The sequence below is a fragment of the Vittaforma corneae genome (genome assembly GCF_000231115.1).
Source record: "Vittaforma corneae ATCC 50505 unplaced genomic scaffold supercont1.24, whole genome shotgun sequence".
NCBI lineage: Eukaryota > Fungi > Microsporidia > Nosematidae > Vittaforma > Vittaforma corneae.
In genome coordinates, this window is record NW_006889857.1 from 12556 (window position 1) to 36679 (window position 24124).

General features: G+C 37.5%; 19 protein-coding genes and 2 non-coding genes across 21 annotated transcripts; 8 read left to right on the top strand and 13 right to left on the bottom strand.

Annotated features, from left to right (window-relative positions):
* Nucleotides 1–55: 55 nt before the first annotated feature.
* VICG_01992 (uncharacterized protein) lies at nucleotides 56–1177 on the top strand (the record flags this gene model as incomplete). The annotated part of the gene is made up of 1 exon (XM_007605375.1): nucleotides 56–1177. One exon carries the CDS (start codon nucleotides 56–58, stop codon nucleotides 1175–1177), a length of 1122 nt encoding a protein of 373 aa, XP_007605437.1.
* A 307-nt stretch (nucleotides 1178–1484) lies between these two features.
* VICG_01993 (uncharacterized protein) lies at nucleotides 1485–2105 on the bottom strand (the record flags this gene model as incomplete). Its single annotated transcript, XM_007605376.1, has 1 exon — nucleotides 1485–2105. One exon carries the CDS (start codon nucleotides 2103–2105, stop codon nucleotides 1485–1487), a length of 621 nt encoding a protein of 206 aa, XP_007605438.1.
* Nucleotides 2106–2301: 196 nt separating this feature from the next.
* Nucleotides 2302–3939, bottom strand: VICG_01994 (uncharacterized protein; the record flags this gene model as incomplete). Its single annotated transcript, XM_007605377.1, has 1 exon — nucleotides 2302–3939. One exon carries the CDS (start codon nucleotides 3937–3939, stop codon nucleotides 2302–2304), a length of 1638 nt encoding a protein of 545 aa, XP_007605439.1.
* Nucleotides 3940–4232: 293 nt separating this feature from the next.
* VICG_01995 (uncharacterized protein) lies at nucleotides 4233–5342 on the top strand (the record flags this gene model as incomplete). Its single annotated transcript, XM_007605378.1, has 1 exon — nucleotides 4233–5342. The coding sequence occupies one exon, from the start codon at nucleotides 4233–4235 to the stop codon at nucleotides 5340–5342; it is 1110 nt and encodes a 369-aa protein (XP_007605440.1).
* A 497-nt stretch (nucleotides 5343–5839) lies between these two features.
* On the bottom strand, nucleotides 5840–5911 carry VICG_02289. The gene has a single exon. It is a non-coding gene; the product is annotated as a tRNA-Ala (tRNA).
* Nucleotides 5912–6114: 203 nt separating this feature from the next.
* VICG_01996 (uncharacterized protein) lies at nucleotides 6115–7113 on the top strand (the record flags this gene model as incomplete). The annotated part of the gene is made up of 1 exon (XM_007605379.1): nucleotides 6115–7113. One exon carries the CDS (start codon nucleotides 6115–6117, stop codon nucleotides 7111–7113), a length of 999 nt encoding a protein of 332 aa, XP_007605441.1.
* Nucleotides 7114–7273: 160 nt separating this feature from the next.
* Nucleotides 7274–7792, bottom strand: VICG_01997 (ribosomal protein S8.e; the record flags this gene model as incomplete). Its single annotated transcript, XM_007605380.1, has 1 exon — nucleotides 7274–7792. The coding sequence occupies one exon, from the start codon at nucleotides 7790–7792 to the stop codon at nucleotides 7274–7276; it is 519 nt and encodes a 172-aa protein (XP_007605442.1).
* Nucleotides 7793–8143: 351 nt separating this feature from the next.
* Nucleotides 8144–9970, top strand: VICG_01998 (uncharacterized protein; the record flags this gene model as incomplete). The annotated part of the gene is made up of 1 exon (XM_007605381.1): nucleotides 8144–9970. The coding sequence occupies one exon, from the start codon at nucleotides 8144–8146 to the stop codon at nucleotides 9968–9970; it is 1827 nt and encodes a 608-aa protein (XP_007605443.1).
* A 269-nt stretch (nucleotides 9971–10239) lies between these two features.
* Nucleotides 10240–11493, bottom strand: VICG_01999 (uncharacterized protein; the record flags this gene model as incomplete). Its single annotated transcript, XM_007605382.1, has 1 exon — nucleotides 10240–11493. The coding sequence occupies one exon, from the start codon at nucleotides 11491–11493 to the stop codon at nucleotides 10240–10242; it is 1254 nt and encodes a 417-aa protein (XP_007605444.1).
* A 49-nt stretch (nucleotides 11494–11542) lies between these two features.
* On the top strand, nucleotides 11543–12739 carry VICG_02000 (uncharacterized protein; the record flags this gene model as incomplete). Its single annotated transcript, XM_007605383.1, has 1 exon — nucleotides 11543–12739. The coding sequence occupies one exon, from the start codon at nucleotides 11543–11545 to the stop codon at nucleotides 12737–12739; it is 1197 nt and encodes a 398-aa protein (XP_007605445.1).
* A 122-nt stretch (nucleotides 12740–12861) lies between these two features.
* VICG_02290 lies at nucleotides 12862–12933 on the bottom strand. The gene has a single exon. It is a non-coding gene; the product is annotated as a tRNA-Pro (tRNA).
* Nucleotides 12934–13012: 79 nt separating this feature from the next.
* Nucleotides 13013–13369, top strand: VICG_02001 (uncharacterized protein; the record flags this gene model as incomplete). Its single annotated transcript, XM_007605384.1, has 1 exon — nucleotides 13013–13369. One exon carries the CDS (start codon nucleotides 13013–13015, stop codon nucleotides 13367–13369), a length of 357 nt encoding a protein of 118 aa, XP_007605446.1.
* Nucleotides 13370–13530: 161 nt separating this feature from the next.
* VICG_02002 (uncharacterized protein) lies at nucleotides 13531–14625 on the bottom strand (the record flags this gene model as incomplete). Its single annotated transcript, XM_007605385.1, has 1 exon — nucleotides 13531–14625. The coding sequence occupies one exon, from the start codon at nucleotides 14623–14625 to the stop codon at nucleotides 13531–13533; it is 1095 nt and encodes a 364-aa protein (XP_007605447.1).
* Nucleotides 14626–15306: 681 nt separating this feature from the next.
* On the bottom strand, nucleotides 15307–16482 carry VICG_02003 (uncharacterized protein; the record flags this gene model as incomplete). Its single annotated transcript, XM_007605386.1, has 1 exon — nucleotides 15307–16482. The coding sequence occupies one exon, from the start codon at nucleotides 16480–16482 to the stop codon at nucleotides 15307–15309; it is 1176 nt and encodes a 391-aa protein (XP_007605448.1).
* Nucleotides 16483–16617: 135 nt separating this feature from the next.
* On the bottom strand, nucleotides 16618–18093 carry VICG_02004 (uncharacterized protein; the record flags this gene model as incomplete). The annotated part of the gene is made up of 1 exon (XM_007605387.1): nucleotides 16618–18093. One exon carries the CDS (start codon nucleotides 18091–18093, stop codon nucleotides 16618–16620), a length of 1476 nt encoding a protein of 491 aa, XP_007605449.1.
* A 233-nt stretch (nucleotides 18094–18326) lies between these two features.
* Nucleotides 18327–19439, bottom strand: VICG_02005 (uncharacterized protein; the record flags this gene model as incomplete). The annotated part of the gene is made up of 1 exon (XM_007605388.1): nucleotides 18327–19439. One exon carries the CDS (start codon nucleotides 19437–19439, stop codon nucleotides 18327–18329), a length of 1113 nt encoding a protein of 370 aa, XP_007605450.1.
* Nucleotides 19440–20596: 1157 nt separating this feature from the next.
* Nucleotides 20597–21001, bottom strand: VICG_02006 (uncharacterized protein; the record flags this gene model as incomplete). Its single annotated transcript, XM_007605389.1, has 1 exon — nucleotides 20597–21001. One exon carries the CDS (start codon nucleotides 20999–21001, stop codon nucleotides 20597–20599), a length of 405 nt encoding a protein of 134 aa, XP_007605451.1.
* A 223-nt stretch (nucleotides 21002–21224) lies between these two features.
* On the top strand, nucleotides 21225–22091 carry VICG_02007 (uncharacterized protein; the record flags this gene model as incomplete). Its single annotated transcript, XM_007605390.1, has 1 exon — nucleotides 21225–22091. One exon carries the CDS (start codon nucleotides 21225–21227, stop codon nucleotides 22089–22091), a length of 867 nt encoding a protein of 288 aa, XP_007605452.1.
* On the top strand, nucleotides 22060–22563 carry VICG_02008 (uncharacterized protein; the record flags this gene model as incomplete). Its single annotated transcript, XM_007605391.1, has 1 exon — nucleotides 22060–22563. The coding sequence occupies one exon, from the start codon at nucleotides 22060–22062 to the stop codon at nucleotides 22561–22563; it is 504 nt and encodes a 167-aa protein (XP_007605453.1).
* Nucleotides 22564–22747: 184 nt separating this feature from the next.
* VICG_02009 (uncharacterized protein) lies at nucleotides 22748–23227 on the bottom strand (the record flags this gene model as incomplete). Its single annotated transcript, XM_007605392.1, has 1 exon — nucleotides 22748–23227. The coding sequence occupies one exon, from the start codon at nucleotides 23225–23227 to the stop codon at nucleotides 22748–22750; it is 480 nt and encodes a 159-aa protein (XP_007605454.1).
* Nucleotides 23228–23415: 188 nt separating this feature from the next.
* VICG_02010 (uncharacterized protein) lies at nucleotides 23416–23979 on the bottom strand (the record flags this gene model as incomplete). The annotated part of the gene is made up of 1 exon (XM_007605393.1): nucleotides 23416–23979. One exon carries the CDS (start codon nucleotides 23977–23979, stop codon nucleotides 23416–23418), a length of 564 nt encoding a protein of 187 aa, XP_007605455.1.
* Between the last annotated feature and the right edge of the window lie 145 nt (nucleotides 23980–24124).

Sequence of the window (24124 nt, forward strand, 5' to 3'; positions counted from 1 at the left end):
ACCTTTGATGCTTAAATATTAAACATCTTAAAATATCCTTTTTGCATAATCTTTTATGCAACAAGAACAAGATACAATCAGCTTGGCACTTGGCGTAATTTCATACTTGAGATGTCTATTTTCAGAAGAATCCTTTGAAAACCAAAAGGTAAATGGATTAGAGCTTAAAGTTCTAAGGAACACGCCTGAGACAGTCAAAATGATCAATTGGATCCAGAACCTAAATACCCATAAGGACAAAATCTATAAAATAGCAATAGGAATATACTCTATTATAGAAAATGAAGAAATTCTAGTTGAGATGTATTCTATTCAGGTTAATACACAATTAGACTTCAAGAATATCTGCCGAAGCCTTCAGAAAATGAATCTTCTCAGAGGAAAGTACATTGTAAAGATGAAAGTGTTTACCACCGCCTTTATTGAAATACAAGGGTTTAAAAGAAGCGGAGAGGTATGGAATCTTAAGGATTTGAAGGAGGTTGAGATGAATGGACTCAAGGTATATTTGCAGCAAGACAAGAGGCCCGCCAACAGCAATGCCAACAATATGAATAGTAGCACTAGCAACAGCAGTATTGTGTCAAATAGTGACAGTTGTAATGGCACGTCTAATAATCTACCTGACGGTAAATCAAACAATACTCGCATTGACTGTTCATGCACAATAAACTCAAACGAAAATGAAATGATCCTTTGCACAAAGTGCCTATGCTGGGTTCATTCCTCTTGCCATGGATTTTTCTCTTCGAAAGACAAGAGAATCAAAAAAGATTTTATTTGCTATTCCTGTTCAGGCATTAAAAGTAAAGAGCTGAGGGATTGCTGTCTTTACAGACGAGTGTTAAGTGTGGTTTACAACGAAACAGTTGTAGGCAAGACTGATGATAGAGACAACAATGGAAACATTAACACTAAGACGACTGGGAATGCTAGCATTTCAAAGAGTGAAATGAACGAATTTCTTCAAAAGAGGCTTTTCCTTGCTCCTTCTTTTACGAGTGAATTGACTAAGAAGCTATTAAATGATGGATTTCTAAAGACATTCAAGAATAGTGTTGAAGTAGTGAAGAATAGGGAAATAAAAGAGAAGATCAAGGAATATTTTAATGGAAAGAGGATGGAGTGCTTAATATCAATGAATGAAATACGGTGTGATATAAACTACAAGCAATAATGGACTTGATTGCACGGTTGTAGGTTATACAAAATGAACGTTATTTTTGAAGTGCGTTTTCGAGGGATGTTTTTATTTATAAGCATTTTAAGTATCAAAAGTATTACAAATGGCCAATTGATGTGTGGAAACGATCTATTTAACATCAGCTGTCAAATAAGTGTTCCAACACAAAATAGGCTTATATTTCTTCAATTAGATATATGCACTTTCCTTGTGCTTTTTGTGCTAAAATTAAGTAAATGTAAGGTAGACTGAACCAATCAAAAGTAATGCTAGTAGAATATATAATTTATACTGCCACTGTTCATTTGGGCCCCGGCTCGCGCACTACCCTGTAGTACAATGCTGTTCCTGCTGTCTGACTGTTCCTTGTTATTTCAAAAATAACCCCTGCCTTGGCTCCAAAGAATCTACACACTGGATCTGTAGTTAGAATTGTTGGAAGATTAGACATTTCACATTTAAGCTTATTTAATAGCTCTTTCTGTTCACTCTCGCTCATTATTCTATGCTTTGGAACAAGATGGTGCTTGGTTATATTAAATTGTAGTTCCTCGACAAGAAAGTGTTCTAGATTAAGTTTTATGCTCTTCATAAGAACCTTGCAGGCTGGATTAAGCTTGGCACTGGTTATGAGAATGACATTGGCTATTCCCTGGGCTGCGTATTCATTTGTAAGTGTTTCAAGAGACTTTTTTGAAAGCTTATCTTCACTTGTAAAGTGGACAGCAAAGGGCTGGTCCTTTGAACAGACAAAATTGAGAGTACTGGGATTATTTTCTGCGTTGGGAAACTGGGACACAAAAGAGGCGTAATCCAAGGGCATGTTGGAAGATGAGTATCCTCTTTCATTGAGCATTTCAATGATTGTGTTTCTAGCAAGCCAAAGTTCACGCATGTGCAGTTTTCTTTTTGAGGGACGCAAGTTTTATTGAAAAAAATGAAAGGACTGAGCAAAACAAGTAAATTTCGGAAACTGCAAAATTGAATGTCGGCAACAAACTTTTATACTCTTTATTTTGTTCCTATTTGAACTAGAATTAAAAATAAATGACTATGAAGAAGGCTAAACAGTATTGAAAGTGTCATTGTAGTTTGCAACACGTTCAAGTAAGCTGTTTTCAATTGCTCCCCATCATATAAAATATTAACAACCCAATCATTAAAACATCAACACAGACCATTATTAAGAGGGTAAATTTTACAACTTTTGTGTTGCTCTGAGCTGTCTTCAGTTCAGCCACAGCTGAAATTAACGTTGATGCTTCTTTGCCAGCACTTTTTGACATTTCAATTAACCTTAAATTTTGATCTTCTGATAGTATTTCAATAATGTCCTCAATCTCTGCCATTATTTCATCATATCCTGTCTGGTCTGTGTCTAGATTCACTTCTTCTACTTGTATTATATTTGGTTTTGCTTCTTCTTCTACTTGTATTACGTCTTTTGGTTTTTCTTCTGCCGTCTTTTCTATGTAAATGTCTGGAAACCTTGATATTAAGCCCCCTTTCAGCTTTTCTTTCTCATCATCACTCAGATACCTTTTTAGTGTAAAGGCCATAAGCTTTGATGACAGGATTCTCAGGGACTTGAAGAATTTCTCGCCATTTGACTGTGTGGTCTTCCTAGTGTTTGGAAACATTAAATTATAGAAGTATGCATACGATATACCTGGGAAGAAGTAATAGTCTGACACTCTGTTTCCCAATATCGTAAGATACTCATTATCAAATAGGAGAATAAGGTTACTCACGACATGTGCAATGGTATATATTAATTCTAGATCAACAGCAATGATGTACAGGCTTGATTGTAGGGCACTCCGCAAATAATCACCATAGTTGCTTATCTCAGCTCTTCTTTTTACTTCGATTTGTTTCTTAAGGCTCCATTTTTCAGTAAATAAACACTTCTTTAAAAGTTCATGTTCTGTCAAAAATTTTTTTTCCAATTTTTTATAATCCTCCCCTACTGACTTAAACACCTTATCAAGTAGCATGCCTAGGTTCTGAGGAATCAAGTCTTTTTTATATTTCTCATCGTAGACAAAGAAATACAACAAAGATATAAGACTGTCATAAGCTACATTTAGACTGCTTTCCAGCTTGTCACTGTCAGATTTGTTTATAACTGTACTGACTATCTCAATATGGTATTTTAGCTCTGCAAAAATTTTTACAAGTAAATTTTTTACTGGGATGCTTAAGGGCGGGCTGAATACGTCATACTGACTGTTTAGATTATAAACGATCTTAAGAATGGACAAATCTCCCTGCATTATTGCTTGTTTCTTAAAATCTTTGTCTGCAAGTGTCTGTTTCTTAAAGTCGTCGTCTGCAAATGCTTCTATCTTCTCCTTTGTAATGAAGAAATTGTTGTTAATTAGTGATATAAGAAAGTCAGAGCATCTTTCGAATTTTCGGATGTCTTCGTCATGTAAATGAATATCAAATCTCCCCAAGTATGGATTTTTATTTGTTTTAAACTTCAGTATTTCAGACTTTAGTGCATCGTCAACCACGGTATTTTTCCTTGCCACTTCATCTTCTGTCTGCTTTACATTTACTAGTGCTGGAACATAATATTTTGATAAAATACTGGTGTATATTAAAATGAATGTGAGAATATCCGAACGAGCATACTCGGGTGCATTGTGTCTATCTCTGTTCACTTCAACACTTTTTACGTTCACCTTGCTGGTGCTTGAGGTTTGTGTGCACTGGACAAGAACAACTAAGAGAGTAACCTTCAAAATCATTTTAAGGAGAACATTTCCTTATTTTATGCGCCATTGAAGATGGTGAGCAATTAAAGGGACTAGGAATGAGTACCAATCAGCAGTTAGATATTAAAAATCTAGTTAAAATGGGATAGATTTTTTTATTCAAATACCCTTAAGCTGGTTTATGCCCCACTGTTGATAGATTTGACTTTGTACATATAGAAACTTGCCTGTTTAATTAATTCAATCGATGTACTTTTCTGCATGGATGGTATTTACGTACCCACACTTGAGATTGTCCTTGGCTTTCTTGGATAAGTGCCCTCCACATGGGCCATGCATTCTCAAGAATTAAAGAAGAAGCCAGTGAAGACAGCAGCATTACTTTGTCCTTTGAATCTGTTTTAGGTGTTCAAGAGCTGATAACAGTCGAAGAGGCTAGAAAAGTATACATCAAACTGTTCTATGAAAACCAAGGAAACAACGACAAGCTAGTTGAGATAAATGACGCGTTCAATCTATTTAAAAGCAGTGTGGACGTAGATCTTTATTATTTAATCTATACGGGAATATATGGCACGGGCAAAGCTCAAGAAAGAACGGTCATCAACCAATTTGAAAGTCAACAGCTAAAGAAAGTCAAGAGTGCACAATCTGTTTCAAATGCAGACGCTACAACAGGTGGGTGCCGACTTAATACAGCAGACAAGTATGATCTGGAAATTATCAGAAATAGCGACGGTTCCGTAGTGCTAAAATACAAAGGATTTACTAAACCTTTTGACTTTACCCACTTTTCCCACGACTTTTTTGAGAAGTTGTCCAATCGTTTTCAAATCAAAGCGCCTGTCAAGTTTAAAGATTCTGACTTTTTGAGATTTTACAGTTTCTGGAGTCATTTTCTTGCAGCAGACAAGGCTCTTGAAAATAAGGTAAGAAGGATTGTAAGAATAATCAAAGAGAATGATCCAAGATTAAATAATAGAGAAAATAAATGTGCTATTGACAGCAAGAGTTACAAACACAGTGCCAAAATCTATGAAAAGAAGGAAAAACAGTGGAAACATTTTTGTGAAGCCTGCAAAAAAGGATTTAACAGCGACAATACATTAAGGGATCATTTGAATAGCAGGCAACACAAGAGCAAGAATGTAGTAGATAACAACACTACTGATAAAAGTATTGATGAAAGAGGAGACTGTCGGAATGTTGAGTGTAGCCAAAATAGTAAAGACAATCACAGTATCGATGAGGCTTTGAGCGAGGATCATTATAAAGATATTGGTGTTAATTTAACTTCTAATGACAGCTTGAAAGCTGAGTGCGATCCAAGTACCTGGCAAAGTGCAGACCATCCTATTTTCAGGACTTGTGGGATTTGTAAAGAAGTCCTTAAGACAAGATCTGAGCTAGTTTTGCATCTCAAGAAAGATCACTGACTAAAAACAAACATGCAATTCACATACTTTCTGATGAAAGAAGCTTCTATTGCAAATATCTGTTCTGAATCTGTATTGTGGAAGTTTTATTTTGTCAGAAGCTTGTTGTATTTTCTTTAATATGCAAATGAGTGTACTTAAAGCGTTTTTAAAGCATATTTGCCACCATTTCTCATTCATGGTATTTCACTTACAAATAAAAAGTTAGTGGCACACCATCTTACTACAAGCTGTAATGCTCTCCTTCGCAACACTCTGAAATGGCACACCAGCAATTGCTGTATCAACCAATAAGCGGCGAGACTACAGCATAGTATTATGAGACCTCGGATATGCTTTAAAGCGTATAAGATTCTTTGACTGAAAGAGAAACAAGCACATACTTATGACTTTCTTCCCTCTATACTAATAAATTGAGTTGCAGCATAAACAAAGACTTTATAAGCATTTAATCTTTAAACCCAGTACGGACATGTTGTGCTGGATTCAAAAGAAAATGGAGCTAACAGGATTCGAACCCATGGCCTCTTACATGCAAAGCAAGCGCTCTACCACTGAGCTATAGCCCCATACTCACTCATCAGTGTGAGCTTCAAAATGTTCATTAAAGTAGTCCCATCTATTTTCGTTAACAGCAGGCGGTATTCTATGAATAGCCTGATTAAGTGCTTTTATGTTAGGCATTTATAAATGTGACGTCTAATATCAACGTGCTTTTTATATTTTATGTGCCGGCCACTTCAAAGTTATGTTTCTTGTACTTCTTTTGCCCATGAAATCAGCATTCCTCATTGTACTAAATTTTCTGGTTCTGGCAATTTCTTGCCTCATCGTCTGTGGAAGATCGTCCTTCTTTGCACTCTTCAAGACCATTGCATCTAATAGACTACTCCATCTTCTGCATTCATCTTTTATCGCCAGTATTATACTTTCACTCAGCTCCTACTCTACAAACAAAATACTAGGACATCTGACCCCATCGGAGTTTACCATGTACAACGAGAAGGTATACAACGTGATGGGTGATTTGGTGATGCTTATAAGCATGTTTTCTCATGAAGTGTCGGTTAAATCAATCATAGTCTTCAGCATTCTTTACTCCTTTAAGTCATTTACCTGGACTTTGGACATAAAATCCCAGAAGAATCCCAGCTATAGGATTGTATATGCAAGCGCAGCAGTTCAGACACTTACATCTGCCATTATTATGCACTATTTATCTTCAAGCACTGCAATATCCATGCTTATGATCCTGGAGTATTCCCTGATTCTTCTTAGCCTATTGAAGAACCAGTTAATAATGCTTTTAGATATTAACAATATAGAAAACAACCGAACACTATTTGTCTCTATCATTAAGATAGTCTTTCTTGCTCTGAAAAGTCTGGCCTTCTTGATGTTTATCCTAAGATTCTCCGTACGCAATAGGTTCCCCTACGGAATTATGAAATCTTTGATTTCCACCCTTCTGAAACTCTATAAAAAGTCAGTACTATTCAAAAAGTATATCAAACTACTTATTGATCTCGAGTCTATCAGTGAGGTTGACGTAAAAGGCACATGTGCAATATGTACCGACGATATCATTAAGGGAAAGAAGCTCCAGTGCTCGCATGTATTTCATTCATCATGCCTTAAGATGTGGTGTGAAAGAGAAGTGTCATGCCCTATTTGCAGGGCTGACCTAGTCTTCAAAAGAGAGATAATACATGAAACTGAGGACGAGATAATATCAGGAGTGCCAATAGAGATTGAAGAAGCAACTGATTAAAGATAGCTTTATAGAGTATTAAATTGTATACTTATTTAAACAAGGCCCTATTTTAGCCCAAGTATTACTTTTTGTAGCTAGCTGCTATTTCATATCGCTATTGCGTGTAGTAGGCAAGTATGCTAATTAAAAAATCAAATGTATCACTTAATTCTTTTATTTAAACTAGAATCTTACCCTTCTTAAGCTTCGACTGGTAGAAATCGAGCTCTTCACCTTGAAGAATATATCCATTAGCACTTCCCTCCTGTCCTGGCCTGGTGGTAATAATAGCAAGGAAAAATCCTTTGCTTGCCATTGCTGTTAGTACTTTATCTTTCTCGGAAAGGTCGGTCTTCTTTAGTTCCTCTAGGAATGGCTCAGAGCTAATCTTTACTACAGCACTCTTCGTAAGAGTATTGGTCCTCATCAACTCGTTGCAGCTGGGATGGTATACAACCTGCTCAATGGGAGAATCTGCAGAAAAGTTTGCACTTATAAGCTTGAAATTTCCGCTGTTGAGACGAAGAGCCCTCATCTTCAAGTTTCCTCCTCGCACTCGGACTTCTCTTATTCTTGTCTCTCCCACCCTAGTGTTGGACGGTTGCCTCCCCATTCTGTTTTTTCTCTTTTTGCAGAATCTACCAAGCTTCGCGCCAGACTTGGTTTTTTTATGGTTTCCACTGTTGTTTATTCCCATTTGAGGGAAGCAAAAATTTTGTAAAAAAATTTTGCACGGCTCAAGAACAAGAACAATATTTAAAAGAGTAATACATCTGACGAATTTATTCACACTCGCCATTTAAATGTACATTATGATTTTGATATCCTTGGAGCCCCTTTAGGACTTAAGGTTTTTTGATGCTATATACTGTGCCAGCATTCTTTCATTTTTCTTATTATCAGCTCCAGAAAAATCAATTGAAGAACAACGATACCTATAGGGTAGGCTGCAATTAGCATACCAGCTTGTTTCAGTACCACTCATTTTGTCTCGCCTTCCTTATATTAAAATGCTTTAGTTCCTATCCCAAGAAAAATTAAGGATAGAATGAGCACATTGCTGAGTAATAGTAAATTCATTGTTTCGTTCAACGGAGGCTTCAAGATCTACAATGCCAACACTCTCAAGCTCTACAAAACTCTAAAAGAGCAATCCTGCAATCTATTTGAACTCTCTGGTTCTACAATTTTTTTCACCAATGACTATGGCTTGCTCACCTATAATATCGAGACTGAAAAGAGAACAGAGGCAATAAAGGCACATGGAAACACTAAAGTATCGTCCATATTTGTGAATGGGAGCTTTCTATATCTTGGATATGATAATGGAACACTAGAGGTTCATACATTCAACGAGCATCTATTCAAACTGCATAAAACCTATAGACATCCAGGTATTGTTAGTACAATAAAAAGTGATAATATCAAGATATATGTAACGGATCTGCGCAATAGAATAACGATGTATCCAGAAAATGCCTGTTTTGATTTTATACAGCCCAAAATATTTTTTGATAGATGTTTGTATGCCATATCTGAAAATAAAGTGTATGTCAACACCAAGGATGCCTTTGGATTTCTCTTTGAGCTGAAGGATGATGTAGATGAAGTTGTTTTCAGCCCTCTGGGTGGAATAATGTTTACCAGGAATATCAGAGGGGTAAGGTGTTATGACTGCATGGGGCAGGAGCTAGGAAGATTTTTTGCTAACGAGTTTACGGTAGTTTCAAGAGAGGGCAGATGCTATATTGTGGAAGAGCAGGACGGAGTCTTGAAGAGTATGGATACGTATTTAAGAGATATTGAGAAGGTAGAGATGCAGTTTACAAAGGTGAATATTAAAGAAAAGACGGTAAGTGCTGAAGAGTATGAGCAGAAGTACAGCTACATTGATGATGGAAATAAGAGAAGCTTTCCAAAACATAGGTTAAGTATTGGTAAAGATAGCACTAGTAAAAGTAGTGCAAACAGTAAAGAGAATGGTGTTGGTAAAAGGGATATTCAAGATAGTACTGGAGAAACCAGTGAAAATAAAAGTAATGTCAAGATTAGTAAAAGACAGGTGATGGTATCGTCTGAGGAGAGTGAAGTTTTTGCGAATAATCCCGCCACGCCTGCGTTTAACCCAAATACTGCAGTACTGAAAAGAAACCCATCCTCTTATGAAAACCAGGAAGCCAGGCTCCACTTCTTTTCGTCCGAAGGGTACATGATTTCCCTTGAATCAGCTCTCTCAAGCCAGGTTTATATTAAGTTTCACAACCACGAGACAGATTCAATAGAAATCAAGGATACTCTGAAATCCACGCTTGGATCATTTTGTGGCGAGAACTTTGTTCTCAGTGATGGAAATGTCATAAACTTCAATGATGTTTGGCAAAAGCCTATTCCTTGCTCCCTTCTTGGAATTGATCGCAACTTTATTTATGCGTTTGACTGTAATAATCTAAATATTATTGACTTTAGGGGTAACGTAGTCAGGACTATTTACACGCCAGATTCCTACTCGTTCTGTGTTGAAAAAGGGAATGAACAGCAGATTGCCATTTTCTGTAAGACCTGCATTATGATGTATAAGGACAAGGAAGTCGAGTACATCCCTGCTTGCAATATCGACTTTGGATGCTTTGATGGGTCTACTCTTTATGTAAGGATAGGCAGAGAGATATTTGGATTACAAGGAAGAGTGCTAGTTAAAGTCTACGAGACAGATGAGAGGCCACTCACTGTATCAGAAAATACCTTAGTAACACTTAGTGAAAACACGCTTCTTCCAAGACCAGCAGTCAGATACCACCCACTTAAGCATGAGAAGATTGAGGAGGTAGAGATAGATTCCCTAAGATTTGGCAAATACAAGCAATGCACAAATTAAAATAATAGTTTATTGATAGTGAGAAGGCAATTCTTCTGCAGTTGGGATACAAAGTAAATTAATAGTTACATTTATAGTGTAGTACCTTCTGGCTTTATGCTGAATAAAGACCTTTGTTGAAAATCAGGTATGCTTGGCCAGTTTATTTATTCATTTAGATAGCAATTCCACCTTGTAGTGGGCCTCGGCAAAGCTCGTTCTTGTTCACAAATATTGCCTCTTTAAAACCTGAAATCATCAGAAATGGCTTCAATTTAAGCTTATTTTCCTTAAATAAATATTAATACAATATTATAAATTATATAAGCAAAAGTTCCCAGTGAAAATATAGACAAATATGCCACCTCCTTTTTTGTCATGTTTGATGTCAAATCTTCAATGATCTTGTTCAAACGGCTGTGTTCCAGCAAATCAGACAGAAATTCTTTATTGACCCTGTTTAGTGCTAGCATCTGTTCTTCCAAAAACATGGCCTCTTCCAATTTGTTTGAATCAGTGGATGTAAGCTCAATACTCTTATCTGGAACTTGCTCGGCATATTCCTCCATCTTCTTTTCAATTTCCAAAAGATTGCTCTGCATTATATTTTTCTCTTCATTCTTTTTTTCAATCCTTGACTGCAATTCAAGCAGTGCCAGCCTGGGATGTTCCAAAGGTGATAGTCCCTCCATATTTGCTCCAAGAGCTTTAAGCTCTTCCTTGATCTTATCCAATCTTTCTTTTAGATTCTCCAAAAAGCCGTCCCCAAGGTCCTGTAATCCTTTCAAAAATACATCATAGTTCGTTATCTTTTCTTTCATACACTCTTTCTCTTTCACGAGATGGTCTTTCTTGCTAGCTTTTTTCTCATAGTCTTTTTTAAGGTCATCTAGACTTTTTATGAGCTTTTCTAACTCAGATTGGATTCGTATACTATTTTTGTCATACTCATTTGTATATTTTGCATATGCAGAGAATGGCTCCATCTTTAGTATTGTTAGGAATTCTTCATCGGTCTCCGAAAACATTGTAATGGCCTTGCTAATTTCCTGCTGTTTCTTAAGCTCCTCATCTAGTTCTTTTTCTTTTTTCAGGTACCCATCCTTCTCATCTGTGACCGCTTGAAGATCAGTATTAGGTAAAACATTAATTTGAGTCCGCAGAACAGTTTGGGTACTCTGCAGATCCCGCTTCTGTTGCTGTAACACAGGTATTGATGCATCTACGTTGTTATCATTGAACTCTCTCACATCTTTCTCTAGCGCTATGACGTTATCCCTGAGTGGGTCTGCCGCTTGTTTAAAATTTCCATTGGCTTGTCTAGACAGATTCAGCTGATTGGTTGTTTGTGCAAGTGCTCTGTTTGCCACGGTTTCTTCATTTCGGATTTCTAGCACCAGACGTTGTAAGACATTTCTATTGTTACTTTGGAAGTTACGTGCTACTTCGTTTGCATCCAGCGACAATACGATATCGAGCAGCAGGATAAGAAAAGATGCGACTGATGAGCACATCTTTGTTCTATACACATATTCTATTTCCATTCTCCTTGGTTCTGAGAGGGATTGAAAAAATTTGCAAATGCCACCCACTATGCATTGCAAAGCAAAAGCGAAACACATTATAAGATTTGGGATTGCGATTTTCTCTCTTGCAAGTACCACTACAATCAATAGCACAGAAATAGACCAGCTAACTCCTCAGTTGACAAGGATCATGCCACCAGTGGATCCAAACAATGATCTTCGTGGTAACATACTCCGTGCATTAACACCGTTGAGGAATCAACTGAGGCTCTATGAAGATGAAAGCCAGCGACTCAGAACTGTTGATACTGAGAACAACCAGTTAACTGAAGAAATAAGGCAACTAAATGCCAGACTGACTGCAGCCAACCAAGCCATTGCAGCCAATAATATTCATGGAAAGTTGAATGATTATAGGGCGTTAAAAAGAGACATTTCAAATCTTCAAAGGGAAAACGACGCCTTGAATACTCAACTAAATGCTTTAAAACTTGATAAGGCAGGAAAGGTAGAGCAATTACGCAAAGACAAAGATGAAGTATACCAGAGAGTAACCAAGCTTGAATCTGAGATTAATGCAATCAAAGGAGAGCAGAGGGTGCTGTCTGATAAATTCTCATCCTTTGAGGTCGAGACTACTGAAATTGAAGGAAGAGTGCATGTTAAAGGAGATTTTATAGACAAGATGATGGAATATGAAGATTTAAAAAACGAGGTTATCTTTACATTTGCAGAGCTAAGACAGAAGGAGGACGAGCTGAATAGAACTGAAGCAAGCATTAAGGAGCTGGATATTGAGAGTGAAAGGTCCAATGCAAGACTGTCAAAGCTATCAAAAGAATGCGAAAAGCATGAATACGAGAAGCAGAGATACGATATGCTTAGTTCCGAGCTGAGGGAATATGAAGGCATCAAGCAATTATACGAAGAGCTGTTGAAGGTGGAAAATGAAATAAGAGCAATAGAAAGTGAAATAAAAGAACGAAGAAAAGAGCTTGAAAGAGCCAAAATGGATGTGGGAAGCGAAAACATTGAAGTTGAAAAAAACGAGGATTCCGAACATTCATTCCCCAATGCCTTGTATAAAGCCTCCAGAAGGATTAAGGAAGTTTTGAGTTCCAAGCAAGATTTGGCTTTAAAGAAACTGAAGATTATTGACTTGGAAGGATTGCAGAGTTTTTACAGGAATGCAGTTGCGAGTGTTTTTGCAATATTTTCATGGGTGAATGTGACGTTGACAGGATTGAGGGCGATGCTGTTGTAGATTAAATTTATGTTTAATATTTGGCTGTTAATCAAACTTTCTGCTATGCTTGTGAAGTCTGACAGCACATAAACTCGGCCATCCAGCATAAAGCATAAGTTCTATTTAAGACCAAAACAGCCGGCCGTTACCGGGGATCGAACCCGGGACCTCTCGCACCCTAAGCGAAAATCCTACCACTGGACTATAACGGCTTACTTGGCCTTTTATTTAAGTATCTGTTCTCCTTTATTGATGTGAATTTTTCTCCTCCCTGGAAATAGCAGTGCACAGATGAAAAGAGCAAATAAGACAAATGTAAAGAACGTAAGTCTGAATCTAAACAGTCTTAGTCTTGCCAACTCTCTTCCTCCATCTTTCTACCAAAAAGAAGCTAGGGTGGTTTTAAAGAGATACAACACAAATGATCGGAACTTCAAGTTTTTCTTTCTGGAATTCCTTGAACTTTCAAGAGATTCCGTTGATATTGAAACATTGAGAGAAGCAGTAAGCAAGTTACAGCGACACGTATGCATGAGAATAAATGCCGAAAGAGATACGGAAAGAATAGTAATTCCAATTAGAAACAAAATCAAGATACAGAAAAGAAGACAGTTAGACCAAGAAGACCTGGAAATAGAATACGAATAGGTTGTACGATTAAACAAGTATTTTTAGTGTATTTTGGTTTACGTTTAGGATTTCTTCAATGCAGTGGTCGACTTCTCCTTGTGCTTGTATAGGCGGCTGCCACTTTGAGACAGTATTTTTATTAATACCATAACGGTCATTTTTGATAAACGCTACCTGAATCAAACTTTATCTTCCACGCTTTCTATACCCGGCATATGCTTTCCTCCTAAAAAACTTAGCATGGCTCCGCCACCTGTTGAAATATGATAGAGCTCCGAACCTGCAGAAGCATTGCATCTGAATATTGCACTTGTTGTCTCTCCTCCCCCTGCAACAACTCTGGCTTTACCTTTAATTAACTTCTCTACAAGTAGATGGGTGGATCTAGCTTTTGGATCCTCGAACTTTCCCAGGGGCCCATTCCAGAGAATAAACCTACTCTTGCCTACCAATCTCTCTAGGTTTTCTACCGACTTACTTCCGATATCAATTACTGTATCTGTTTTTAGTATTGCTCCTATTTCTTTATTTTCATATCCCTGTTCTTTGTTTATAACAATAAAATCGACAGGAAGAATGATATTATTTACCTTGTTGTTGATTGAAATGTCTACAATCTCTTCTACAAGTGTATTGCTACCTACCTCATAGCCCTTACTCTTGTAGATACTCGTAGCTATTGCCCCTCCCAGAAATACCGTCGTATTGAACTGCTGTACTAGCTTTATTTTATCCGACACTTTAGCACCTCCCATTATGAGAAAGTCACAGCCCAATGCTAGACTTAGCGCCTCAATCTCCTTCATCATCAGAAACCCTGCATATGCCCTGAAGGGAGCTTCTCTATGAGCGCATCCAAATGCATCATTGATAATTATATCAAAGTTGGTGTAGAAGTCCTCTAATTCCGCCTTAGAATAGTATCTAGAATTGTCGCCAAAAAGGATACTTCCTTCCTTGCTTGATTTAATACCATTCGATGGCGAATATTCCGAGACTAGCACATACCTAATGATTTTATTACTTTTACTGATTTTTTCTTTCAAGTAGTTGTACAAAGGACGTGTTGAGTGACTCTTTCTATCTTTGGGTCTTCCTAGATGTGTCAAAATAAACAAAACCACAGGTTCTTTGTCCAGCACGTATTGGATTGTCGGAAGCGTTTGGTCAACCTTGAATACACTGCCATTTAGCTCTTTTGTGTTGTAGTCTACTATCAACAGCACCTTTCTGTTCTTTATTTCAGCCTTTTCTAATCTTCTCACACCAATCATTTGCCCTTTTAAAATCAAGAAATAATAAAGACCTAAAGCTCGAAAAAGATTTACTGATGAAATCTATTCCAGTACATGGTAGTACTAATTATAAAACCCATATATATTTTGGATCGTATGCCTCAAGTTTCAATTAGGCTGGACAAGGTTAACTACCAACACGCATAAACGATTGTCATTAATGTGTGATTTGGATTTGTGCATTAGAAATGGTCTGAAGTGTTATTTCAGATGAACACTGACGGAATTTTGCCAAGTTTGATTTCTATCCTCCCTTCCCATAGTCTACGCATGAATAAAGCACTAACAAATTTATGCGCACTGAAACAGGCCATTTTAAAGCACAGAGATTTTACAAAGGAGCTAGAAGCGTGCTATTCTGATCTTTTAAATTCCTTTGATACAGTGAATGCTACTATTTTTATTAATCTTCTCGAAATGTTGCCTTCGGAAAACAAAAGAGTTGAAGAAGTCCTAAAGGTCCTTGATTTTATAAGATTTCCAGTTAAAAAGAGCGTGCATATCAAAGCGTAAATGTAACTTCGGCCATTTGGCTGGTGTTGCGTGTTGATGGGTATTCTCAAGCTTAAATTTATAGTGCCAACTGTGGATATAGCACAGTCAGTGGTGTCTAAATTATCTTGCGCTCTTTCAAATTTCAAACAAATTAAGGTATTTTGGTCATTTATTTCTGATTAGTATATCCCCAACTGCCTTTAGATCTTTCTCATCGCACTCTTCATTTATACAAATTCTCAGATACTCCCCACACATACCAATCACATATCCTTCCTCCCTCAGTTGATTATGCTTTTCATATAGGTCATCGCATTTTATTAAGAGTATTGGCGATTTGCTTGTAGAAACTATGCCTGGAATGAGCTCTTGTGCCTTCTTGATTTTTTCTCTGATCCTTCTGTAGTCTAGCGTCTCGGCTAGCATGCACAATGCTGCCTTGGACAAGAAAGCCGGAAGTGAGGCACTGAACACATATGCCGATCCACTCAGCCTCTGATAATCAACAGCTTCTCTGCATGTAGCACAGAATCCTCCATTCGTAGGATATCCCAGACTTAATGATCCTATTATAAGATCTATCTGAGAATACAGATCCTGATCTTCAGGCTTCTGGTACACAAATGGAATGCTACATGCCTCATCCAGTATTATCCTGAATCCATATCTTTTCTTTAGATCTACAATGGTGTTTAGATCTACCATTTCCCCTGTGTTCCATCCTATTCTCTCCACTATCAGGTATTTGTCTGTTAAATCTGTGTCGAGTTTGTGCTTTAGATCCTCCAGCGTGTCATATGTATGTTTGTTGGCACGAGAAAGGAGAACTCCGCTATGAATAGCATTGAAGGCCTTTGTATGTACAAATACGTTGTTTCTTGCCCTACAAAAGCAGGAGATCACGCTTTGTACACAGGTGAAGTAGTTTGAGTAGATAATTGCTGCATCCTTACCAAACAACTCGGATATTTTCTTTTCGAGGTCCAGGTGGATATCTAATGTACCATAAAATCCGCGTGGGCCGCAAGTTCCTACACCGTACTCTCTAATAGTGGCCTTGATCTCATCTTTGAACTTCCTTCCGAGATTAAAAACATCGTGGTTGCTAAAGTTATATTTGACCGTTTTAAATTTGTAAGGAGTAACGCTATCTAAAATCAACGGCTCGGGATTGAATGCCTTTATTAGACGCTCCTTGGTACTCTTTTTTAGAACGAGGTAAGTAGAAGGCTGTCTGTATCGGTACTTAACGAGCAGATAAGTTAGAAATGTGAGAATGAACTGCACGCCAATGCTTATCTTCCTGTCGTAGAGATAGAATATCCAAAATAAATAGTCCATTGTTGATTGCTGCAGAATTTAATTTTAGTCCACCTGAAACAGCTAAATAAACATACTATTGGATAAAAATGAATAACAGATCAGACAGACGAGCATTTAAATATATAAAAATAAATCATTTTAGAATATCATCTTTTAATCAACCTTGTTTCTCATTGTGCGCAGCCTGTACCCAAACACACATGCTACCAGGGCAATGCCAAGAATGACATAAATATTACTTCTATTCTTCTTAGACGAATATACTGGCAAGTTCTTATTGAAGTAGGAATCTATCATTTTCATAACAGTCTTGTTGAAAGTTTCTGATACAAGCTTTGTAGGCTGATGGTACCATTGAGACAGCACTGGATCAAAGAATGCAATGCCTGGCTCAGCAACGTACTTGAGCACCTCCTGTTTGAACATGGGATATTCAACCGTGTCAAGAGTAGCAAATATGATATTCGAAGCAGCAGCACCCAGATGCCAGGTTGCACTGAGTTTATTAAAGCTATCGACCAGCTGGTCATTACTCGTAAGAAGGAGTATGACGGGCTTAATTCCATGGAAGACTGTGTAGAAGTTGTCGTTGTTAATATTTGTAACATGAGGAAAGTGGGTGTGAAAGATCCACTGGATGATTTCGTTCGTGTCATTTGGTTTAACATTGGAATTAAAGAAGGTAGAATTCTTGTACACCGTCAAGTATGCCATCTGGCTATGGTCAGGATCCTTATCAAATTCATTTGCATCTTTTGGATGGTAGCCTGCGGCTGTAAACATGGCCGGATCGCTTGATCTGTAAATTGTAGCCTTAAATTTGAACTGTTGCGCAAGTTCATTGAAGTAATACGAAGCAACTTCAAAGTTTTTGTAAAGTACTATAAATACTGGCTCGCCATTATTAAAGCTCTTAGTAATATCCTTCAATTCTGAATATTTGATCTCCTGGAAGGCAGGTGTGTACAGTTTCTCTGCGAAAGCACTAAGGTTGGCAAAGTCAGCCTTACCAGTGTATGGAACTGGAGTTCCGTTGTTGATTGCCAATATGAATGGAAAACCACCAATATTGTACCTTGCCATAACTGTTTCAGCCTCTCGTGACTCCACCTCCGCCACTGTTATTTTATTTTTGTAGGCACTTGAAAGTTCTTTGAAGAGGTGTCTTCTTGTATCCTTATGGCTGTCGTAGAACAGTATCAACCACTGACCGTCAAATCCGCTAAGAAAGTCTGAGGCTGTCAGGGTTTTTACTTTGCCTTCTTCATGATCAATATGGTCAACAAAGACATTATGATCAAGCAGCAGGGTATCTGTGATCCATTTTGCAAACGATTGATAGTCTTTATATCCAACTGAGGTGCCTTTTGACTGCTTATCCTGGGTAATCTCAAGGGTAGGAAACCGAGAGACATCCCCACAGTCGCATGCGCCACACTCGACTTCTCTGAACTTGATATTCAATTGTTCCTTGGAAGCTCGGCTCTTGATTTCCTCATAGACTGGATTGAACTTTACACAGGCAGCACAGTTGTTTAAGTGGTACTTTGAGACAACGATACCATCTGTGAGTAACGTGCACTGCTCTTCTTGTGCAGAAGCAAGAATGAGAAGAAGTATCGGTATCATATTTACACTTAAGATTGCAAATTTATGTGAAAAAGATAAACATTTTAAAACAGTGTTTCATGATGTTGATTTAAACATTTGTCATTGCCAAATGCCTTGTACTTGTATTTTACGATTTCATTTTATTAGTCAACAGTATGAAACAAAAATAAAAATTTTACTGTGCCCAACGAATTACAAGATGCAAACCGCACTAGAAACAAACGTATTATGCAATTAAACAGATTATTTAATTAATTTTCTTCTTTGTCACTTAAATTTACAGAATTAAATGCGTAGTCCAGCGCACTGGTCACAACATCCTGGGCTTCTGCGTCTTCACTCATCGCTAGAAGCTCATCCTTTTTGTGCTTGTATGCACCCACGGCTCTTTTAAGAACAGTGTGCACTCCAACAGCCTTGATCGCATTTAGAAAGGACGTGTTCTCAACATTTAAAAAAGCGATCTTGACTGCAAGCTCATTGTCCTCGTTTTTGCTCTCCCATCTTTCAAGTCCAAAGCTATTTTCGTCAAATTTATCATCAAGCACCGAGTATTTAGCCTTAAACTCGTCAGATATCTTAGAATAGTCAATGTTATCAACACCCACCTGCACCTTGCACTTTTTTGTTGTCCCACGAGAAGACCACGAGATAAGCACAGAAGAAACAGCAGGAGAAAGATGCTTTCTCTTCTCAATGTCTCCATAAAACGTTTCTTCTTTGTAAAATTTCTGTCCCTTACTCGTTTTACTGATGTTTCTAAATGAATCTACGGCTCGTTGTATAAGCCCTTTCTTTCCATATAGAAGCACTGGGTTGAGTGATACAAACTGCCAAGCTAGTCGATTACACTCTGTTTCGTAGTTCCATCTATTACCAGTGTACATTTCATAGGGAATATTAGCTCTTGGATATACACAATTATCTGCCTTGAATTTCTCATTTAGCTTACTTATATCTACACTGTCCAGGTCAAATCTAACACAGAACTCATTTTCTTCTAGTTCTATTTTTGGCATTGTACTCAATGCTGATTCACTTACTTTTGTATTGTACTTAAAACACATCCTCTCTTCTCCATCAACAAGCTTTATGTAGGGTTGAGATGCAGGCAAGTTTACCACTTTTCTATTTACTATTTTTCGTATTTCTTCACCAGCCTTCTTTTTCTTTTTTTTATCTCTTCTCTTCTTCGAGCTTATGTACTTATGGTCATCTCCAAATCTTGCACTGTTGTATGCATCCTCATCTATCAGATTTTTGAGCTTAAGAGAGTTTACGGTGTTTTCCTCATACAGATATGCTTCATCACTCTCTTCCATGTAGTTAAACGAAGTATTTAGACCCGTTTCTAGTCTTGCCATATGCAGCCCCCTGCAAAATTTTTTGTTTTAAACTTTCCTTTACTCAAAGGAGAAGAAAGTGAATGTTCCTTTTTCCAATATGAAAAGGAGCAAAAGAGTATAGAGCAGTGTGTTGGATGTTTCCAGTGGAAATAAGCATTCTTGTAACCGCCATAGTAGATGCCAACACCGTCATGCTGCATTGGGCAATATCTCATGCTATTTTATTGACGCTCTGATACGAATAGAAAACGTATCTTGAAATAAAAGTGGACTTACCCCATTGCTTACATTGATTTGTATTTAGCCAGTGTGTTTCCAAGGTTCTAAAAATTTTTACTTTTTGCTGGCCCATATTTATTCTTAGGTATTGTACTTTCAGTTATAAAAAGAAACTGAGCCCAGGCTTTTCAGCTTCTGTCCATTTCTATTTGTTTGGATTTTGATTATACTTGCTTTAACGTACAACACGGTAATTAGGGACTAAATCTCTATCAAATCATTGTCTGCTGCTGAAATATGTTTGTAGATAGAAAATCTCTTCTTTTATGCATATACCTTGTGCTTCGCTCCATTGCAATGGATGCCCACCAACGTCGGTGTATCCGTGCGATTCAGTATATGTGCTGATCCTTCTGGCATTCGTGCTCTTTATGTTCATGAGTTTAAAAAGAAAAATGATAATCAAGATAAGCATGACAATCTTTGCGGAATGCTTAAGTATTTACAATCATGACTAGTTGTTATATTCTTCTGATACTCACAGCAGCTTCCAATTGTTGCTTTGGCATTTTAAATCAAAAAATTACGGTTGATTGAAAATTCTGTGCCCGTTATCAAAGCCATCTATCCCATTATTTGCGAAGGGTATATTGTATTAGTCCTGTGCTTATTAGCACAAAAGCTGTAAGAATGACGCCTAGTATAGTTGAATGTCCCAAGGGAGCCTTATATATACAGAGGCAGAATTGGTTGCAAGCCAACTCGGGGAAATAGTTTATTAAAATTGCTTCATTGCCTTTAAACTTTATTTATTATTGCATCTTATGAAAATTTGTCCTGGCAAAAATTTAAAGAAAGAGCTGGCAGCCAATAAGCTGAAGCGTATTGAACAAAATACCAACAAGTTGCTTAATTTCTGCAAATGCTATCGCCATACTTCACTGCCCCCTCAAATCTTAGCTATTGTTTGTTATATTCTGGCTGCCCTCGTATTTCTGCACCTTGTTTTTATAGAACTGGGTTTTGCCTTCGAGTTCGACAATTCTGTTTTTTAAATTCTTAATCTTTACAAGAAGCTCCAACTGTGCCATTCTGGAGTCCTCTAGCTCACGTTCTAAATCACTAACCAAAGACGTAAACTTTGTTTTTTCTTCTTCAAACTCTGTCAAATAAAATTCTATCTTCTTCAAAAAATATTCTTCGCACTCCAAAAGCTCTCTCCTTAAATAGCACACCCTACCATCGTCATAAAACGACTCGTCGTTTTCCTCTGTGATAGGAGTCTCCATAACCTTCTGTTTGAAGATCAAACTTACTTTTGCCTTTTTCCTTTGTGAGTCAGCACAGTCATTTTCGTTCATAGATTAAGGGTAAGATAATAGAAGCACAAAATGAACGGTGCATCCGGCAGCAATGCTCGGCATATATATTTGGATGACTAATCATGATGCGAGCGTGTGCATTCAATAAATAAGCTCAGAAGACAAGCTCATATCTGCTTGTTTCTGCAACTGTTCTGTATAAGATGCCCATTTGCACTGGGGTTTGTCTTCAAAATAGTCATCTTCCAAAAATTGTCCTGAAATGTTTTTGGATCACAAAAATTTGAGAAAGACTCTGCAGTCCTTCGACAAAACTAAAGTTTTAAACTTAGTTTGCAACAGAAACCTTCACAGTGTCTGTTCCATCTTCATTTTCACCCAGATTCTCAAAAAAGAACTTTTCCAATATCAGATTGAATTTAGAAATATGGAAAGCTCCATAAATTTCTGTTTTGAGCACAATGGCGAGGAATTCTGCCTGTCAAACGAGCAAGAACCATGCATGCCATGCTACTGCGCGCAAAAGAATACTGTTGGCGTGGACATTCTTTATAGTGTGATAAAGTCCATGAATATTTTGAAAATCGAAACACTCTGGCCAATTGCAATATGCTTTTCGTACTACAAGGTGTTTGCGAACCAAAGCATTTACAGTTCTTTTGGTGTTGCATGCGAGAGTGCCAACCTGGAGAATATTAAAAATACTCTACAAGGGCCATTAGCCAAAGACAGGATAATAAACAGTGGACTAGCAGATGTAAATGTGGCATTAAAGGATTCAACATGTGAAAAGTGCTGGGAAATGTATAACAGCATTGTGTTTTCAATCAAAGTGCTTAACTGCAGGTCGGATGGTGTTTTTTTTGTTAAGCGAAATAGATTGGAGTTTCTGCTGGGATCATCACTTTTTCAGTGTATTAAATCGGATCTAAGATTCATCCATGAAAAGAAGCTTTTTCATCCAAAAAGCGCCAGTTCAGATCGGAAAATAGGAGAGTTTCTGGCAAAGCGTGGAATATCAATCAGCGCAGCCAACGAGGCCTATCTTGGTCTCGATTCGCAGGTTAAAGATCTTTGTGCAACGTCCTTTGGAGAATATGAAAAGTTTGTGTTTAAGCTGGGGACATGATATTGAAATTACGTCAGTAGAGCATGCTTTTCTTATTCTATTTTATCTTTACAGGGAGAAGGATATGCATTCGTATATGTGCTTAGATAAGAGAAAGCTGATAGACATTGAAAAGGCCACAAAATTTTATCAGAAAATTATACTTTTATTCAAAGAAGCAGCACTATGTGCAAGCCGAGTGGGAGACGTCATCATATTTCCAGTCAAAACAGATGATCTTTCAACGGGTCAGATCGGTGTAGTTTCCGTAATATTAAACTCAATGTTTAAAATGCACTTGGAGTATAGAAATGAGGCGGAGCAGAGAATAATTCAAAGCTACACAATCCATAAAACCAACAATATTTTATATTCTGAGACTGTTAAATTTGAAAACGAAGAAATTATCCAGATAGAAAGAATGGGACACAATATGGTGAAAATAGAGTCCAAGGACCTTCCACTATTAATTAGATCCATAGTTACATATTGAAAGTGGTGTTTGGAGATGTGCCTATGCAAAGACACATTATTCCTTACAGAGTTCCAGCACCAAGCTCTTCTAGCTTAACCAGATGCTCAAAATTAATATTGAACGAATAATCTTAATTGCAATAAAACACCAAAGCCAAGTAATTATTCTTCAGGTGCGCAATAATATATTTTATTAAAACTAGTTAGTTGTACTCAGCCTCTTTTTCTGTTTTCTTATGTGCTTTAGCTTCCCTGGGCTCTACCTGAATGGTCTCCTTACTAAGAAGATGTTTGTGCTTCTCGATAAATTTAAGATCTCTGGCCTTTGATTCTTCTTGTCTTGAAAGTATTCTATTGGCTATAAAGAGATTCTCTCTTCTCTGCTTAACTTTGGCTATCTTTGGAATTGCATCAATCGTCTGCAAAAGGACTTCTCTGTTGTATACGGCAGGCACATCAACTCTTCTTTCAAACTGCATTATTGGATCATTGATAAGCTCTTTATTGGCCAGCTTACGTGAAATCTTGGTCCATTTGATTTTTCTTGGATTCAGTCTTTTCTTGAAGAGCTTGAAGCACTTTGGCCTGCAGAATCTAAATACTGTGCAGTCACTCCTTACGAATGTGGTCCCATGACCTGGGTAGATGTTTGCTGAACAAAACCAGCACTTATGGATTCGCATGGCTCTGCTTGTAAAAATTTTTAAAAAGAAGTTTACAAAATGACATTTAGCGAAGACAAAAAACTCCAAATCAAAAGACTGGATACTAAACAACACACCAGTATTGACTAGATTCGAATGGTGGATTGCGAAAACTATATGTGCATCGATGAACATAAAAGCAAGCAACTTTAAACGATAGATAAGATTTAATTTACGACAATGCTTGTCTTTTCGGAGATGTAAATTCCATCGAGGAAAATTCTTTCGTCATGCTTCTTTCTTTTAAAGCTGTCGCTGGAAACAGCTGCTGCAGTCTGAGAAACATCAAGTATGCTGGTTCCCTGGAGAACAATTGTATCCTTCTCCTCGCCTAGCAAAGCCACGGTATCACCACGCACAGGGTATGTCCTCTCCTCCTTAGAACCAATAAACGAGTGTACTTTAATTTCTTTTCCATCTTTTTCAATAGAAGTCAAAATTGGAAAATGTCTAAAAACACATTTAAGAACGTATTTGAATCCCATGGTAACTCCCTTCATGTAGTTCCTAATGTGTGAGGCAATTGTGTTGATGAGCTGCAGCTTTGTTCTCTTGGCATGCCAGCACTTAATAAGAATCGTATCTGAGTCTACTTCAAAAGTAAAACCCGTCTTGGCGACGTCATACATCTGTTTCCCCAACGGCCCCTCGAAGTAGAATTTGCCGTCAGAGTAGGAGACATTGCAATCCTTAGGAACATCCAAGCTTCTTTCTGCATACAATGCTCGCATGACTAGGGATAAAATTTTTGTAAAAATTTTTACAAAGTGCATTTGAGCTAAGAGTAACGAATTGGCTAGGCAATTTGCAATGGGCATTTCCACCAACTTGATTTCTAGCCATTAGGCCACAACCACTGTCCTCAGCTCATTCTTG